At 34.2% G+C, this 17,611-nt stretch overlaps 1 protein-coding gene across 3 annotated transcripts; it reads left to right on the forward strand.

Moving 5' to 3' along the window:
- Positions 1-359: 359 nt before the first annotated feature.
- LOC6557285 (facilitated trehalose transporter Tret1-2 homolog) lies at positions 360-17,106 on the forward strand. 3 transcript variants are annotated; one of them, XM_032742904.2, is made up of 5 exons: positions 360-681; positions 6,777-6,826; positions 14,612-15,232; positions 15,341-15,592; positions 15,652-17,106. In XM_032742904.2, the coding sequence occupies exons 3-5, from the start codon at positions 14,636-14,638 to the stop codon at positions 16,222-16,224; spliced, it is 1,422 nt and encodes a 473-aa protein (XP_032598795.1). In that variant the 5' UTR covers positions 360-681; positions 6,777-6,826; positions 14,612-14,635; the 3' UTR covers positions 16,225-17,106. The 3 variants fall into 3 exon arrangements, with proteins under 3 accessions (XP_032598795.1, XP_001985455.1, XP_032598790.1); XM_001985419.3 differs by lacking the exons at positions 360-681; positions 6,777-6,826 and adding an exon at positions 10,519-10,724; XM_032742899.2 differs by lacking the exons at positions 360-681; positions 6,777-6,826 and adding an exon at positions 10,520-10,673.
- The last annotated feature ends 505 nt before the right edge of the window (positions 17,107-17,611 follow it).

Genomic DNA, 17,611 nt, shown 5'->3' on the forward strand with positions numbered 1-17,611 from the left:
GTCTGTAATTATAGAAAAATAATATTCAGAGTAATCGCATTATATTGTCTGGATTATTGATACTTTTTATTTCGGTTCGAAGTTGTATACAAAATTTAAATATTTGTAACTATGTATCGGGTAATACATTACACTTCTATTATTATTATTTTAAAAAAAAGTCTAAGTATACATAAATGTATAATGCCAATGCCCAAAACAGCTGGCAGTAAGATTTCACATATGAATCGTTTCAGAAGAGATTGGTGCTCGTATCACTGTGCGCTGTCGCTTCGACGTGAAATTCTGTTGAGCTACTTACTCAACAACGAAGGCCCGTCATATCAACGATATCAGTTGTTTTAGCGAATTCGTCGCGCCCGGTCACTAAAACGTCTGGCCATCTGAGTGAACACGGCAAGAACCGTTGCGTTTTCGTTATCCATGTTCATGTCCATATTATAGGTGTGTGTGTGTTTGTGCTCTCTCTTGAACCAAGTGAACAGTTATTTTGTAAAACAAAGAACTGCAATTTAGTTTGCTGTTTTGTGTTTTTGTAATTCTGTATATTTTAATATAATTACGAGCGCTTTCTTTGCACCGAAAGCAGAACAACAGAAAGGACAATTCAAGTTCAAACCACCAGCTGGAAGCTGCAAAAGCCTTTTAAAGCTAACACGTGATTGCTTTTGTTGATTTTCGGTAAGTATTCGCCGGTATTTTGACAGTTTGACAGGAACTGTTCAAATTTTGTTCGAACAATAGTTTCAACCACTTTGCGTTACAACGAAGGAGATAAATGGTAGCATTTATAACTACTAAATACAGTGGATATCGAATGTGCAAATTATATTTATAATATGATTATTTATTTATTCGTAAAAATAATAAATCATGCTTCCGGAACTAATCATATATTTCAAAGGAATTAAAAACAGTTGATGAAATGTATGAGTACATTTCTGCGCTCAGCTTTAGATGACAACTTTGACTTTAAATGCGGAATGAATAATACAAAAATACTGTGTAACTGAAGCGACATTTGCTTAACATTCATTCTAAATTTGTAATTTTTGCTCATGAGTGGTGGTTCCCAGGCTTGATAACGCTCCATGTATTCTGCAACTGAACAATGTACTGTGTGTAATTAAAGTTGGTTTGTGTTACATTAAGGTCCACGTTGAAATCATTGCTGAACTAAGCGTTTAATTTGCGAGACACTGGAACGTGCCAGTTGTCAGCATTATGTAAAATATATTGATTCATAACTACATGATTTACATACTAACTTACAACTTAAATTACCTGTTCAACGCATTTCTTGACAAATTGCGCCGAGAGGCTTTCATACGAAAAACCACTGCGCATATATTTCCCACTAACGCAAATAGTCTCGACAGTTAAATTGTTAAATCACCACATTGAAATTACCCTCAACAATGAAAGCAATCGAAAAAAAACCCCAGAATAGAGATAGGTTTATATATAATGTATGTAAATCTAGCATTTGCGTGTTAATCTCAAATCGAAGCTACTTTATATTATGTTTCTTTTCTTTTAAATATTCTACTTTCTTATATCGAAAAACAATCACGTATTTAAGGTTTTTCGTGTGCATGCCATACAATTTTGTGATGTTTGGATTCTGTTCCATTGCCGCTTGATAAGGTCTATAAAATATTCGTGTAATCAAAATGACTTTTAGTAAACTTGTTGAGTTTACTGATAATCAATTTTCAGCGTTGATTGGACTTGGAAATGGTAATAAGTACGTGCATTTTGGTCTGTACTCGGTTTGTTTTGTCGAGACCCATTGTAAGATAAATAAAGGCTCGATGATGAACTGAATGGATACAATGTCATTTTAAGTGCGACGCTTCCAAGTTAACCAGTTTGCATTTGATTAAAAATAAATCTATTTAAATACACAACAAAAACAATAATCATTAATTTCCACGACGTGAAAAATAGATAAATAACTGTAATTTATAATGTAGGAAACATGTTAGATGTTCAATTGATATTGGCTATTTTCATTTGAGAGATAATTTGCATTAGTGACAAATTTGAAATTGCGGGAATATCAGAGGGAAAAAAAATATTAAAGCATGTACAATTAAATTTTTAAACGTAAATGCAAATTACAGGTGGGTGTAAGAGAGGAGGCGCCACAGGGCATGTCCGTGGCTATCCCATCGTAACCAACTGACGTCAGCAAATTGTTTTTTCTTTTCACAAGCGATTTGTAAACAACTTACAATGGCAAGAGCACAAATACAATTTTCAGTTACAGATTCACTTTAGCCACGCTGACTCACTTTAGGTCGTAATTAGTTCAGCTATTATTGAATTCCTATCAAAGAGACAAAGCCAGAGTAACGACAAATTATCCATGTAGAAAATATAATATAATATATACAACATATATATTATGTCTTGAGAACAAAACATTTCTGCTTTCTTACTATGCTCAAAATCGAGTTCAAATATATATTATATACAATATTCTTACAATCTATTACTGAATATCCAAATATCCGCACAATAAATAGATCAAAAGTATTTCTATGACGTCGTGCATGAAAATTTTGAGGAACATCGTCAACAACTCCCACGCTTTGAATATGCAAAATACTTGAATTAAAATAAAATATATACTATATATTCGTATTTGTAAATAAAATCCAGACAAAATATTTCAACAGCTGAATAAATGTGTCAGAGCAGTACAAAATTATTTCCTCATATAAAAATGTCGCCTTTAAAAAATACAGTCGATGTTTTTTTTTATTATTTTAATAACATTAAAATAACAACAAATTTGAAAACTGAATTGAAATTAAATATTTTGTTTATTTAAAATTACTACAAAAAAACTACAATGGAAATTGCAACCATTTATTCATTTTTAACACGATTTTAAAAATCATTAAAACCGAAAAATTGAATTACTATAAAATTTAACTTATCTAATATTGAGTATAGCATATTTAAATGATCGTAACCAATTTGAAATTTCTGCTCGTCAATATTTACTGTTTATATGTGAATGAACTCAATTATTTTTACTTGTATAGAATCTGATAATTCATTAGTGATCAGTGCTTTAAATAATAAGCTGAAGCTTTTAGCACTGGGAAAGCAAAGTATCCATAAAAAATCAAAACACTTGTTTGTGTTGAATGGATTGCAAAGTAAACAACAATATAAAGTATGAATCATATATTTTACTGCTTTATTTACATATAACCAGCGTTGAATATTAGAAAGCCGTAAAGCCTGACGACAAAATCAACCGAAACTTTTATATAATTTTGCCAAAACAATAACTTAACCAGAATAACACGAGTAAGTTTTATTTTTAAAAAAGTCGCAGCTCATTAAATAAAAAAATGTTCTCGTATAGTTAAAAAGTGAGTTGTAGATTTCAACTTACAAATTCCAATTACATATTTATGTGACATTTAAACGGCAATAGATAATTACCGTTAATATTATTGGCACTTTTCAAAACGCAAAGCAATTAAATCAATTTGATATTGTAGAGTTCTGTGTAATATTATTTCACACACAAGCAAACGTACAATTTATAATTGTAGCTTAATTGTACAATATTTACGATACTTCATGTTTATTTTTGTATTTTAAAATCGAAAACAAAATGGTATACCTTTCATAAACAAATGTATGCAAATAAAGAAACAAGTACTTAATGAAGTTTATTTTTACAGCTGTTTAATTTTCAGAGACGTTCACGTTAAGGTTGAAATTTTATAACGTCTTGACTCAAATTATACTGTTGTAAACTCGTTATTCGTTTTATATTTATTTTCTTTTCGGTCTTAATTCGTTAAATTAGTTTGATCTAATTTCACTTATTGTTGCTAAAAGTACATATTTTTTGTGAGCACTTGCTGCGTAAGTAATAAAGAGGAAGTAAATTCTGAAAACAAATTTAATGCGCAAATTTGATTTTATTTTCTAAATCGCAGCTTATTAGTACTTATTAGTAAGAGCACGTAGAATAAATAGAATAAATTAAAATCATGAGTGGAGTTTCATGACTAACAACAGGTCCCAAGCCCGCAACAAGTAATCACTTTAATTGCGCTGTCAGTTTTTGTGTAAAAATTAAAATAAAATAAAAACAATCATATTTATTATAAGTCCGTATCAACAATAAGTGATGAGCAAAGCAATAATAAATACGCCAAAATACTAATTCGATTACAAACGTTAAGAATATCAATTGCAGCTGGCTCTAAGAATTCAATGTTTACTTGAAAGCAAAACCTTTCAATAATTCACATTTCCCTTTCAGATCATTTTTTAAAGCTGCTTATTAGAGATATGTTATTTGTTGTAATATATTAGATAAGAGTCGAATGATTTATAAAAGCAATATTAGTACTGACAAAATGATAACATAATTAAGCCGTTTGGAAAGTTTATTTGATAGTTGATATACAGTCCACTGCTCAACAAATAAAAAGCAATTTTGCTAAGTCAATGATATTCACTTTCAGCTACAAAATTAAATTACATATTAAAATTGTAAATAATATAATAATACAAGTGTTTAATAGTAATACATAATAGGTGAAATCAATTCCTAATTAGCTAGAAGTGCGGCATAGTTTTAAGGAGACACATTGGGAAAGGAGACACATTGTTAAGAACTACTCATATTCTTTCGATTGGGCTCTTAATAATAAATGGGCCCGTTTTCTTCATTAAAAATAATTGCACATAGCTTCTATACTTTATTGGAAAATCACATGCTCTAATCAGCAGTACATTTTGTAAAGCTTATCATCAGAGCTAATCTTAATGCACTTGACTATACATTGAGTTCAGCTCGATCTGTGGACCTTTCAACCTTTTACATGCAATTGGTGAACAGCACTGTCAGCGATCAAGGGAAAACGGCATAATCCAGCCAAGTACTTAATTTAATTGAGATCCCGTAGACGGGCCTCTCGCCAGGCATTGATAACCCCCCTTTGATCTTTTGTTGTCGTTGATGTTGTCGTCAGTTATTATTGTTGTCAACGCTGCCCAATGTCGTGAGATGGACTTACATAGCACACGCATATATATATATATATATATATTTATATATATATCTATATTAATATGTATATATATGCTTTTAGATTGAGTCTAATCACTGATTTGGTTCATCTCTCTGGGTTCGTTGAAACTGGCAACAATTCAATTCAAGTGCTTGCGTCAATTGTAAAATAAGTACTATTTCCACATACTAGATATGGATCGGCTCTTGACAAAGATTAGTATAATAAGCTAAGCATTGCTAGTATAGGAGTTTCATAATTTTTTTAATCACTAATGCCTTACGCAAATTTATGCCCCGCGATAAAAAGTCTTTGAACTTGAATGCCCACAATTAACTGATGCAATGAACATTGAATTGTTAGGTTGAAGAACAGAGCCCTGATTAAGGTCCAATGCCCATGTGTACCGCAAACCACAAACGAATTTATTTATAAAAATCCATGACAACCTTCTTCAATATAACCCAGATGTCAAAAGAATTTCATTCGTATATATAATTATTGTATATAACTCTCAAAATGTTGAGCATTTAGGTACAGTTGGATTTATGGGAATTAAAAAAAAAGTCTTGTCGTTTTTCTTCCATTCAAGTTATTTATATATTGCCATGCGAGTCAAGAGTTATTTATTTATTTTATGGTTTGCCTGGTATCTCAAGTGCTACAATCTTTTTTGCCCACTTTTATATCTGCGGCCAAAGATCATAAAGATTACTAAGTATAAGACAAAAATGCGCTCAATTGCCACAAATAATAGGTAGATTCTCTTCCATTGTTAGGTTTCGCACAATAATTTAATTCCCGTTTTTGTGTGAATTTAATAAGGAAATTACTTGTTAACGTACGCGTGTCTCTTTATCAGTTCCATATGTGGGCGAGTTTTTTTATTTGCTGTGTTTTAGTCAATGGATAAATGTTGCGCGCTATCAATCATATGTCAGCGTTCTTTTTTTAGTGACAGGCCACTCGAAAACTGATCAACAATGCACTCCAAATACAATTTTCATATGCATGTACAAGTAGGTTTGAAATTATCAAATAATCATATCTGAATAACTGATATCGATAGGGTCATAAAGCGCTTAAACGGCACATACAATATAACCGAATGACATAAGACGATAAGGCGCGGAAACCGGCGATAAGTCCTTAGCCAAATGTGTCACTCATACTTGTGCACTGACATACATATATATATATGTATATATATATATATTTCATAAATAAATAATGCATTGAACCAATTTCTATATTATTGATAATGATTGTGTAGCTTGCTTTGCTTAAGCTGATAAGCTCATGTAAGATTAGAGCTCGTCTTATTTAATTCTCTGGAATTTGTTTTTGTTTTGGGAATTTAACTTTTGTAAATATTCTTTTAAGAAAAGTGTACTTTACGCAATATGTACTGTTTACTTAAGCAATAGTTTAAATTCACAAGTTGAAACCACTTTTTTACAACACTTCCTAACTATTTATTTAACATTTTCGTTATCATAAAACATATTTTTTACGACAGGCCACAACAACAGTTTGGATACTATTACGTTTGATCCACAGTTTGAGCAGCACTGCCATCAAGCACTGCACTCACACTGAAAGCTTTCAATAGGAGCTTTTGTACTGCTTGTTTTGGCGGTTCAAATTGAATTCTAACAAGTGTTTAATATAACTTGATATAAATTATTATAATTTATTTCCATAATGTTTTTTTATTTGCAGGAGCCAATTCTTTTAAAAGAAGAAGTACCAATTGGATTTCAGTGCCATAGGTAAATATAAAATATGATTATGTTTTATACAAATAAAAATATATTTTGTTAACATTTCGAGAAAATATGTCAAGCTAATTAAATCCAGATGAAAATTGTATGGATCCCATTACTTAGATGTGTATTCAAATGAGGTCATTAAAATAAGTTCCACAGTTTTGGCAGACAAATAAATGTCATGTTTTTGTCTTCATTCCGAACTCAATATATCTTATACTCAAGGACACTTGAGGCATTCATTGCACGGCATGTGATGGATACATTCACCTTCAGCCAGGCGAGGGCGCCCTATTGATTTTTAGCTTGCCCGTGAGGCGAAAATAAAAACAAAAATATATCGAATTGTGACGCGTGTTTCATCACAAGTTCAAATGTAGGTCATAACAAAAGAAATTGTGCTACTACAGCAAATTTCTCATAGCTGCACTTGAACTGCCGCAAATCGCGTGATTTGCGTGGGCAAACAGCAACTAAAAAAGCTTCACTGAAATTTTAGCTCAAATCTTGAAATGCATATTTTTTTCATAGTATTTGAGGGGCACGTTCGCGTTCTCCCATTGGCCAACTGTTTTGGGGCTTGGCTATTGTGACGTCACGCGCACAACTAACCCAAATAGGTGTAAAAATGTAACAAGTATGTGTGAGATACAATCGCATGACGTCGCTGCTACTGACGTACTCACTGCGAACGCCTTCCCCCTCTCGCCCCTCATCAAGCGCCACTCGCCGCTTGCCTAGCGCACATTCAAATCGTCAACGTCAGCGCGCTCGTCGCCCTAATGAGCTTTTACATAACTCTAGCGATGGAGGTCATTCGGGTTCTCGAATTTCGCTTTTGCTCTGCTTTTGCTGTGCTTTGGCTCTGCGTTTGGCTCGGCTGAGCTCCGTAATTAGTATACATACACATTGTGGCACATTGCGTGCTTTGGTCATGGCATGGCCTCCATAGGTATAGCAACAGACACACTGATACACACAGATACACACACACACACACAAAGACAATCTGGAACTAAACAAGAGTGTAGATGCAGGTGAGCATGCTTTTAGGCGCTCTGTGCGCCTGGCCCCAACTAGAAGCGTGCCAAATGTTTGGTTGTATTTCAGTCCCAGCTTGCCACGCAACTTGAGTGTGTTAACCAGATGTGGGTACGAGACACTAGGGGTACTCACTAAAAAAAATACACACATTCCGAGTAGCTGGCAAGTCAATAATAATAAATGGCAACGCAATACAAGAAATTTATCCACACTAGTAAACGAAAATTATTATAGAATATTTTTTGATATTTGTGGACAGTTTTCAGTCTACACTATGTAAATAAATAAAAATATATAAAGATATTTATGTATATTTGACATCAAAAATAAAGAAAACGCTGAAAATGAACCATAGAAATTTTCAAAAAAAAAACACAGATGTCTAATTAATCATTCTCTGCGCCTCGTTGATTTTTATTTCGCTTTTGTTTTCTTCTATTTATGTGACATGCGTAAATGTGCTCATCTCTCATCTCACATACTCGAAGCACTCATTTCCAGCATTGTCATGTTTATTCACTGGTATTTGCACCCTACAAATTAATAAATAAATGTGTACATATGTTGAGTTTATAACAAGATTATCGACCCATATACGAACTAAATAGATTCATATTTATTAAAAAATTATAATATAAGAAGATTAATTAATTGTGTGTATCAATTAAATTTCCTAAGCTTAAATTATTTTATTGCATAATGATAACAGAACTAAAGGTTAATTAAAATTTGCTACAGGATAACTGATAGCTTACTACTTATTTGTTGACGATTAGATGCAGCTGTATGCTTCTATTCAAATGTGTGTACACAAAAATACATACAACGACATAGATGTGGATGCACTCATTGATTCAAAACCGCATATTCATTGTGGAACTCTTATGCCTACTTTTCTCATATTTCCGAAAGACAAACACGATCTATTCAACGAATGCATTAATGCGTGAAGAGCTTGATTGCTTTCAAAACTGAACCGGTACAAGAAAGAGTGCCTTTATCGAAGAATATGCATATATATACATGTCTATATATATAAATATATATATATAGGAAAACTCTCATATGCATTTACGTATGGCTTGTAAGCAATGCGCATATGTAGCAACCTGGAGATTTGTGCATATGGAAATGCATGAGAGAGAATATTTACACTGGCTAAAATATACATTTGTATCTACTTACTACTAGCAGTCATGTGGACAACGAGAATAGGAAATTGAAATTTTCAACTTTGTTGCGCGATAATTGCGTATTTACCAAAATATGCACACAGATTGCCCTGTTTTGGCTAATTGCATAAATAAATACACATATAGATTGCAATTGGCTATTAGCTGGAAGTGTCTAACTGTACTTGTACTAAGCACAAAAGATGATAAATAAAATGGTTTGATAACCTCACAAATCACTTTGTGCTTTCAATACCCTGTATGTGGCTAGAACAGAGTATAGTTGAATTATGCCTACATTTTAAATGTTATATTAAAAAATAAATGTAGTACGTAAAAAATTTAAGATAAATGCATCCCTTGCTTTAAATTATTTAATTAATTACTATTGTGCCTTGTTGCACATGATTTATATAACGAATCAATTCAATGCGCTTTAAATAGTTTGAATTATTCTTTTTTGTAAAGGACAACATTTCTATAAGTCGGATGTATAAAGTTTGTCCGTCAATTAAGGTCACAATCAACGAATTCAGCGAAACGATCAGAGGATCGTTCCCCCCACAATGTGGTGGACTCAAATCGGGGAAGGCATGTAAACTTCAATGCACTTAAGCGTGGACTGCAGTCTGCTCTTGACTCGATAGTTGTCGTTGTTGTTGTTGTTCTTGCTGCTGGCGATGCAGAACGCAAAAAGAAATCTTGAGTAGAGCACAGAGCGAAGGAGAATCAAATCAAAGGCGCTTACAATTTCCAGTTTCTGTTGCTGCTGCAAGTCAATAGCCTCGACAGCGTCAGTGGCCACCCCATTTGGCGGCAGGCAACGACGCCGGGAGAGCGTCTCCGCCAGACCAGTTGAGAGGCACACACACACGCAGAGCGAGGAAGACTGCAAGTCTGAGAGAGAGAGAGAGAGAGAGTCCATATCCAGTACAGAGCCCGGCGTTGCTGGTGTTGTTTTTTTTTTTACAATTTGGCGCGTCATTTGCTATCCAACAGTCGTTGCGTGCGGTTAAGAGAGATACATTTAGAGATAGTTTAACGCCTTGCAAGCCGTCTGATTATTGTGTGTGTTGTGCTGGGTGCTTATCTTGGCTATCCAAATGCACTTTTTGCAACACACTGCGCATGTGCCTAACAGTATTCCACAATCTATGTATGCGGGTGGACGATGTGCTAAAGGACATTTGGTCGGGCACAACCAAAAGGACTTTGAAACGCGCGAGCGTATTATTCAACAAATTTGACATTTAAAAAAAATAAAACAAAGAAAAACACAAAGCTACATGAAAAACAACGAAAAAAAAGTGTTTTGCAACTGAAACGAATAAAACAACGCTTTACATTTACAAAACATATCCACAAGTGACATAATATACACATCAAGCGAGTAAAAGCTTTGCATTTGTTTAAAAAATTAGTAGCCCAAAGCAATAAATAAATAAAAGAAAGAAAAAAAAAAAACAAAACAATAGAAACCGCAATAGGAAATCAAAATTAGCAACATGTCAACGGTATCATCGAGTAACTCCAGCGGCGATGAGCCCAACAAAAAGCCCGATGCCAGCAATGAGGAGAGCTCCCACCTGCTGGAGACCAACGAGAACGGTGCCAAATATGGCTCTCGGCAAGCGGTAAAAATCATCAAAGCCAATGTCAATGACAGTGCCAATGCCAGTCTCCAAGTAGGCAAACATTATACACAAATTTTCTAACTGGTGCTGGCATTAAACCTAACAAAAACAAGTTTAAGTTACTCTCGCTCCACTCTAGACCCCCCGCTTAACCTTACCATTCGACCTGTATCTATGAGTCGACTATGTTTGACCTTGACAATGTAGGAAAAAAATTAAAGCACCGCGGCACGCCCAATTATCGTTATGTGAAGCAAAACTCGCTTCATCTGCTTTCCCAGAGCATACAAACTTTAATATTTACTTTAATAAAGAGTCTGCTATCGAACTGATAGCATACAACAGTTTGTAGCAATTTATTAGTCATCCAACTGGAAATGAAAAAAAAATAAATAGAGAAGAAGACATTGGAAAACATTCAAATGGTTACTGATGGATTTTGTCAAATTAAAACATAAATCAAAGATAAGATGGATTTAGATTAGACTAGATTATATATGTATGGATTGTCAACTACATATTTCATACTCAAAAAAAAGAATCTATGTATCATCTACTTTATATATATATAAAGTATTATGTGAGATCCCAAAAGCGTTCAACCAAAGCCGGTCTACGAATATGATATTAAATGTCCAAAAAATTGTTAATTCACTTCATGCATGAGCTGGAACGAGTTTCAAATAATATAACATCATTTTTTATTTATTTATTTAATTGTTTTTTTTTTTTTTTGGGAATTTACTATATTTACTTTTACGCTAGACCTTGTTATTATTATTTTATGTGGCAATAACAATAACAACAATAACAAGTTTTGATTTCGACGCCCCCAATAAAACAATTATTCGATAAACCCTTATCATATTTGGCTTTTTAAACCAGATTTGCTTGCTGACTACTGATTGCGTTAGTCATTTTATTTTTGGAGAGGAGACCTTGCCCATAGCACTAAATAACCCAAAGTGGAAATTTGAAAATACACATATAATTATATCCATCTGTCGATATCAAACTAAATAAAATGCCGTCATGCTTTCAATGCCAATGCTCACCAATCTCAACTATTAAATTATGAATGAATTATGAATATCTGCATTGCTAAGATGTTCACTGAATTAAACAAAGAAGGGTTGTTGTTTTTCTTTTTAGCTTCAGCAGAGTATTCAGTTTTAGTTCATATCAACGAAAACACCCTGTATACCAAATATGCGTAGTATTTGCATTCTCATTTGTTTAAAAATATCCAGAAAATGAGGAAGAAATTTTAATGATAAAATTCATATAAACCTGTTGTTGCATTTAATCTTGTTATATTAAATTTAATGATTATTATGGCCTTATTCATATATAGGTTATATGGGGGTATTTATAAGATTCCTTAACAGCCTCTCTTTCGAACGTTGGATTAAACCAGTTTCCGGCTTAGTTTTCTTCACATTTTTATGTAAATCAGCAAGTCAAAATGAATCTACTTAAATATTTCTTTTGTGAATGCGTAGTACTTTAAATGACATTGAAACGAACTTGGACTAGGGCTAACAATGACAATGACCTTCGGCGTTGAGTTCATCCTGACGCGTCCCAACGCAGATCAGAGTCTATTGGGCCGTGGGTGCCCAACAAGTTATTGACTTGGTTAACTGCCAACGTAAATCTAAATATAAATATAGCTGAGTACTCTGGCAGCAGTCCCAATGACCACAACAACAACACTGCACAATACAGCGAATATCGATTTCATCGCAGACTTACTACCAACATAGAGGTGTGTCCCGACCACAAAAACAGCAATAGAAGTAGCAGTCGGAGCAGTCGGATCAGTCTGTGGGCGTGGGCGCGCCCCTTCTCGGTTACCGGTTGGATAATGCAACTCTCGGCCAGCGTTTGCCATGTGCGGAAGTGAATATTGTGCTGCTCCGATGTGGGCTTTGATTGGATATGCATACCACGATGTATGGGATTGCAAGTAGTGATTTGAGGCACTTTATGTGAGTGGGTGTCAAATGTGATAGAGCAAATGGCAAAAAGAAAACGCAACTAAAGAGAAAGAAACACTCAAAAAAACCTACACATACTCACGAGTGCGAATGCATTTTCTGTCTGTGTATAACATGAAAGTTAATAATTAATAAGTTTGGGTATACAACAAAAATATGTAAATTTTAATATAACGTAAGCAACAACATTTTAAAGGTATAAATTAAATTTTTGATTATTTATTAAAACTTAAATATCTTTTCAAGTATCAGATATTTATGTAGTTATATTGTTTTTTTTATATATTTACTTATACGATTTTTATTTAGATTTATTTTTACTGTCGCACTTATATTAGTAATTGATATGTGAAAGTAAACAATTCATTAGATTGGGTATATAAAAACAGTATGCGAATTTTCTCATAACATAAATCAAAAAAAATAAGAAATGTTTAAATTGAATTTTAGATTAATTTAGAAATTTTCTAATTTTTATTAAATATGATAAATATTTAAGTATCGGTTATTTAATTATATTGTTTTTTATTTATATTTATATGATAATTTTATCTTTAAATAAATATTCGAATATATATATTATCACATATATATTAGACATATTTGTAAATTTGCCGATATTTGTACTTTATAAATTCAAATGTTTTTAGAATTTTTGAGAATTTATAACTTGATTTAGTACGAAGCACTTCAAAAATATTGAGTGCGGCATAGCCGAAAATTAGGATAAAGAAACAACTTAATCAATGCCCTCAATTTTATTTTTTACTGTGTACATAAATTGTTTTTCTTAAGTGCTACCACTTAGCGAATTGTGTATTTAACATTTTTATCATAATTCGCACAAAAAATATTTTATTGACCAATCGGTAATTATACGAATAATAAATTCTTGCGGAATTATCGATTATTAATTGGCAGAATTATGACCAAAGCAGGCTTGCGTTGCATAGTAGTATCTATATAGATATTTAACACATTGATTAGACATGCGATAAAAATTAGTACATATGCTCTGAAATAAGTACCTATAATTGAATAATTTATTGCCATGGCCAAGGCTGCAAAAATGTTTAATTGGTGCCGCCTCAGTGGCTCACAGCCCTGGAAACTAAATACTTGACGAGCCTATTACCATTTGAAAAATAATAAATATTCGATGTGCTTTAAAAGCGATTTAGAAGTCATATTAAATATCAATTGCGATTTTAAAAAAATAGATACACATCTGCTTCAGGTGTTTTTTTTTTTTTTGTTGAAAAGTTTATGAAGCATTCAGCTTACATACAATTTTCAACTTCATCTTAAATAAGTACTTTTAATAATTAGAAATTCACTAATTAAATAATTTGGCACACATTTAGTCTACAACATTAAATTGCTCTATTAGCATTCTAGGATGTTATATAAATTATCAATGACGCACAAGCTTGTAAAAGATATTTGGCTTGCTAGTCATAAAGTTCATTGAGGTCTACTGTGTATTATATTGCACCAGCGATGCAGGATGTCCACACTTATCGTTATCAAACAGGGTATTCTTATCAGAAATAGTGAATTCCCATCAAATGGCAATCGCTTTACCATTAACAATTTATACTTATCAATAAGCTTGGGTTTTAAATAACTCAATCTGACCCAAGAAGTTTTTTTGTTATTATTTCTGATAAAGCTGCGGCTTATGGGCCAATACTTGATAATTTTGGGCAAGTAACGAAGAATTTGTCCGAGACTTTGACACACTATCGCAACGTTAAAGAGCTCGTAATCTCTGGTGGTGGGTGATGTAAGGGACATTAGTACGGCTTGCGATACGAATCTTGCGATTATACGATATAGGTAGCAGTTCTACTTAGTTGGTCGAACGACCAACTACGCGCAACAGTTGAACGCTTTACATAATACTGAACGTCTGTCGTTTCGTCTGGTGTTTTGCAGGATCAGCAGAATCTTCTTGGCCAAATGGTGCACACGTCGACCGAGAACAAGTCGAAGGTCTTGCCGCAATATGTTGCCGCCTTGGCAGCAGCTGGTGGTGCATTCGCAGCGGGCACAGTGCTTGGCTGGACATCGCCAGCAGATACGCCAATCGTCGCCGATGGCACCGCCTACGATTTTGATGTAAGCAAAGAGCAGTTCTCGTGGATCAGCTCGTTCATGACATTGGGTGCTGCCTGTGTGTGCATCCCGATTGGATTCCTCATCAATATGATTGGACGCAAGTGGACAATGCTATTCCTTGTATTGCCCTTTGTGCTTGGCTGGGCTCTGCTCATTTGGGCACAGAATGTGGGCATGATGTATGCCGCACGTTTCATTCTGGGTATCGCTGGCGGTGCCTTCTGTGTGACAGCGCCTATGTACACGGGCGAGATTGCCCAAAAGGATATTCGCGGCACTCTGGGCAGCTTCTTTCAGCTAATGATCACCATTGGTATTCTGTTCGTCTATGGCATTGGTGCCGGTCTCAACGTTTTTTGGATGAGCGTCGTGTGCGGCATTTTGCCAATCATCTTTGGTGTCATCTTCTTCTTCATGCCGGAATCACCTACATATTTGGTAAGTTCTAAATTAATCAAAATATATATAGAATATTGAAAAAATATATTGAACATCTGTAGAATTCTCAGAAATATTTGTCTAATGATTTTCAATCGCACTTAACAGGTTTCAAAGGATCGCACACAGGCTGCTGTGAATTCGATTCAATGGTTGCGTGGCCAGGATTACGATTACGCACCCGAATTGGAGGAACTGCATAAGACAAATCGCGAGATTCGTGAGAACAAAGTGAATATCATGGAAGCACTGACCCGTCCCGTTACCATAAAGGCATTGAGCATCAGCTTGGGTCTCATGTTCTTCCAACAAGTGAGCGGCATCAATGCAGTCATTTTCTACTCCAATGCCATTTTTGAAGTAAGTCGATTCGGTAATTATTTTGGTTAGTTGGTAATAACAAATTGGCTTTCTTGCAGGCTGCAAACACTGGAATCAGGTCGGACATGTCAACAATTCTGATTGGTGTGATGCAGGTGGTGGCAACCTTTGTGTCCGTCCTTGTGGTGGACAAGCTGGGACGCCGTATTCTGTTGCTCGCCTCGGGAATTGTTATGGCGCTGTCGACCATTGCTATTGGTGTTTATTTCTATATGAAGGATCAGGATGAGAAAAGTGTGGATAATCTGGGATGGCTGCCCGTTTCCAGCTTGTGCGTATTCATTGTCATGTTCTCAATTGGCTTCGGACCGGTGCCGTGGTTGATGATGGGCGAACTATTTGCCACCGATATTAAGGGATTTGCCGGCTCTATTGCGGGCACCACAAACTGGGTGCTGGCCTTTGTAGTAACAAAGACATTCAAGAATCTGAATGAGGGATTGGGCACTGGTGGCACTTTCTGGTTATTCGCTGGTCTCACTCTTGTTGGTGTCATCTTCGTCTTCTTTGCCGTGCCCGAGACGAAGGGCAAGAGCCTCAACGAGATTCAGCAGGAATTGGCTGGCAACTCCAACTTGGAGCCGTCAAATGCTATACGAAGCGAGAAGTAAAAGCTGCTCAGCTACGAAATTTTATTTCATTGTAACTTTACGTTTATGTGTTAAGTGCAAGTCAAGTTCCATTTTCAATTGATGATTTGGCTAATAGAATTTATTGTCCGAATACAGTTTAGTTTGCACAGCAAAATAATGAAAGCGAGCACAGGAAACAAGGAAGGGTGAACGGGAAAATGAGTTTGTACTAAGAATGAAGACTGAAAGTCAAGTGCATAATAGCCAGATATGTTAGGGCCCTGTTAATCTACTCTCTCAGCCACATATTCATTTAATTATCGCGATTTGTGTTTTCTGCTACCCTCAAGCGGCCATTGAAAAGACAATAGAAATAAGCAGTAAATATACTGCATTTGTATACACAAACACTCCCACTCGAAGATATATACATTCAATAAATATTACTCATATATTTTTTTTAGATCTTTTGTATGTAATCTTGGTATTCTTGAGGGGAAATTTGAAAATGCTGTGCGCACATTTGTGTATCGATAGCTGTCTATGTGTAATTCGGAACATTCAGTTTTAATTTATGTAAGCATTTTAGCCTGTTTAGTTTGTAAGCCATGCATTTTGCCAACCTATTTATTTACTAAAAGAATTTTTCAACTTTTTATACATGTATGTACCAGTATGATTTAAGATTATTTGATTGCAAACATTTCTAATCGCAATGAGGACAATTAATATATTATATCGATATCGATGCTTACCATAGCTCAAAAATACTGCGTTATATCATTGTTAAAATATCTGCATCCATTTCAAAATATTGATGTAATTTATATATATATATAAATATGTATACATATACGGCAACCATACTAATGTGCAGATGGTAGTGAGAAATATATTAAATATATGTATGTTGTAAATAAATTTTTAATGGCATTTTTAATATTAATAGATCTGCACAAGGGCCAGCCACATCAGTTATACATTTTAAATTAAAAATCTTCACTATCTTCTTTGGGTTGTTGGTTTTCTTTAGTATTCTCCTTTACCGTTTCCTTATCCTTAGTGCTTTGCACCAATAGAAGCGAGTCCACAATGTTTTCCAGGCGCTTTATTTGCTTCATCAAACGGTCCAATCTTTGTTGATAATCCTCCAGAGGCCCGGTTCCTAAATATTTTTCCATACTTCCATCCATTGAGCTTTACTTTCAATAATAAATATCAGTTCCACGTATTTTGTGAATTTTAAATGAATCTAAGTTGTTGATATGACAGTTCCTTTTTTATGCGGCTAACATTATTTGAAATGCTGATACGATTTCGAAATGGTTTTTTTTTAGGTTTTTTGATAAATAGAAAAGATTCGTAATTATGCATGTATGTATCTTCAACTAATCCATAAATTATTTTAAGCATTTTATAAATTTCC

The sequence above is a fragment of the Drosophila grimshawi genome, unplaced genomic scaffold (genome assembly GCF_018153295.1).
Source record: "Drosophila grimshawi isolate 15287-2541.00 unplaced genomic scaffold, ASM1815329v1 contig_44, whole genome shotgun sequence".
Classification (NCBI taxonomy): domain Eukaryota; kingdom Metazoa; phylum Arthropoda; class Insecta; order Diptera; family Drosophilidae; genus Drosophila; species Drosophila grimshawi.

Bases quoted from the DNA above. Each gene is read 5' to 3' on its own strand.
- LOC6557285 (XM_001985419.3), top strand. From the start codon at position 10,545: ATGTCAACGGTATCATCGAGTAACTCCAGCGGCGATGAGCCCAACAAA. The intron at 10,725-14,611 runs GTAGGCAAACAT...GGTGTTTTGCAG, and splicing joins GTGCCAATGCCAGTCTCCAA to GATCAGCAGAATCTTCTTGG. The intron at 15,593-15,651 runs GTAAGTCGATTC...GCTTTCTTGCAG, and splicing joins ACTCCAATGCCATTTTTGAA to GCTGCAAACACTGGAATCAG.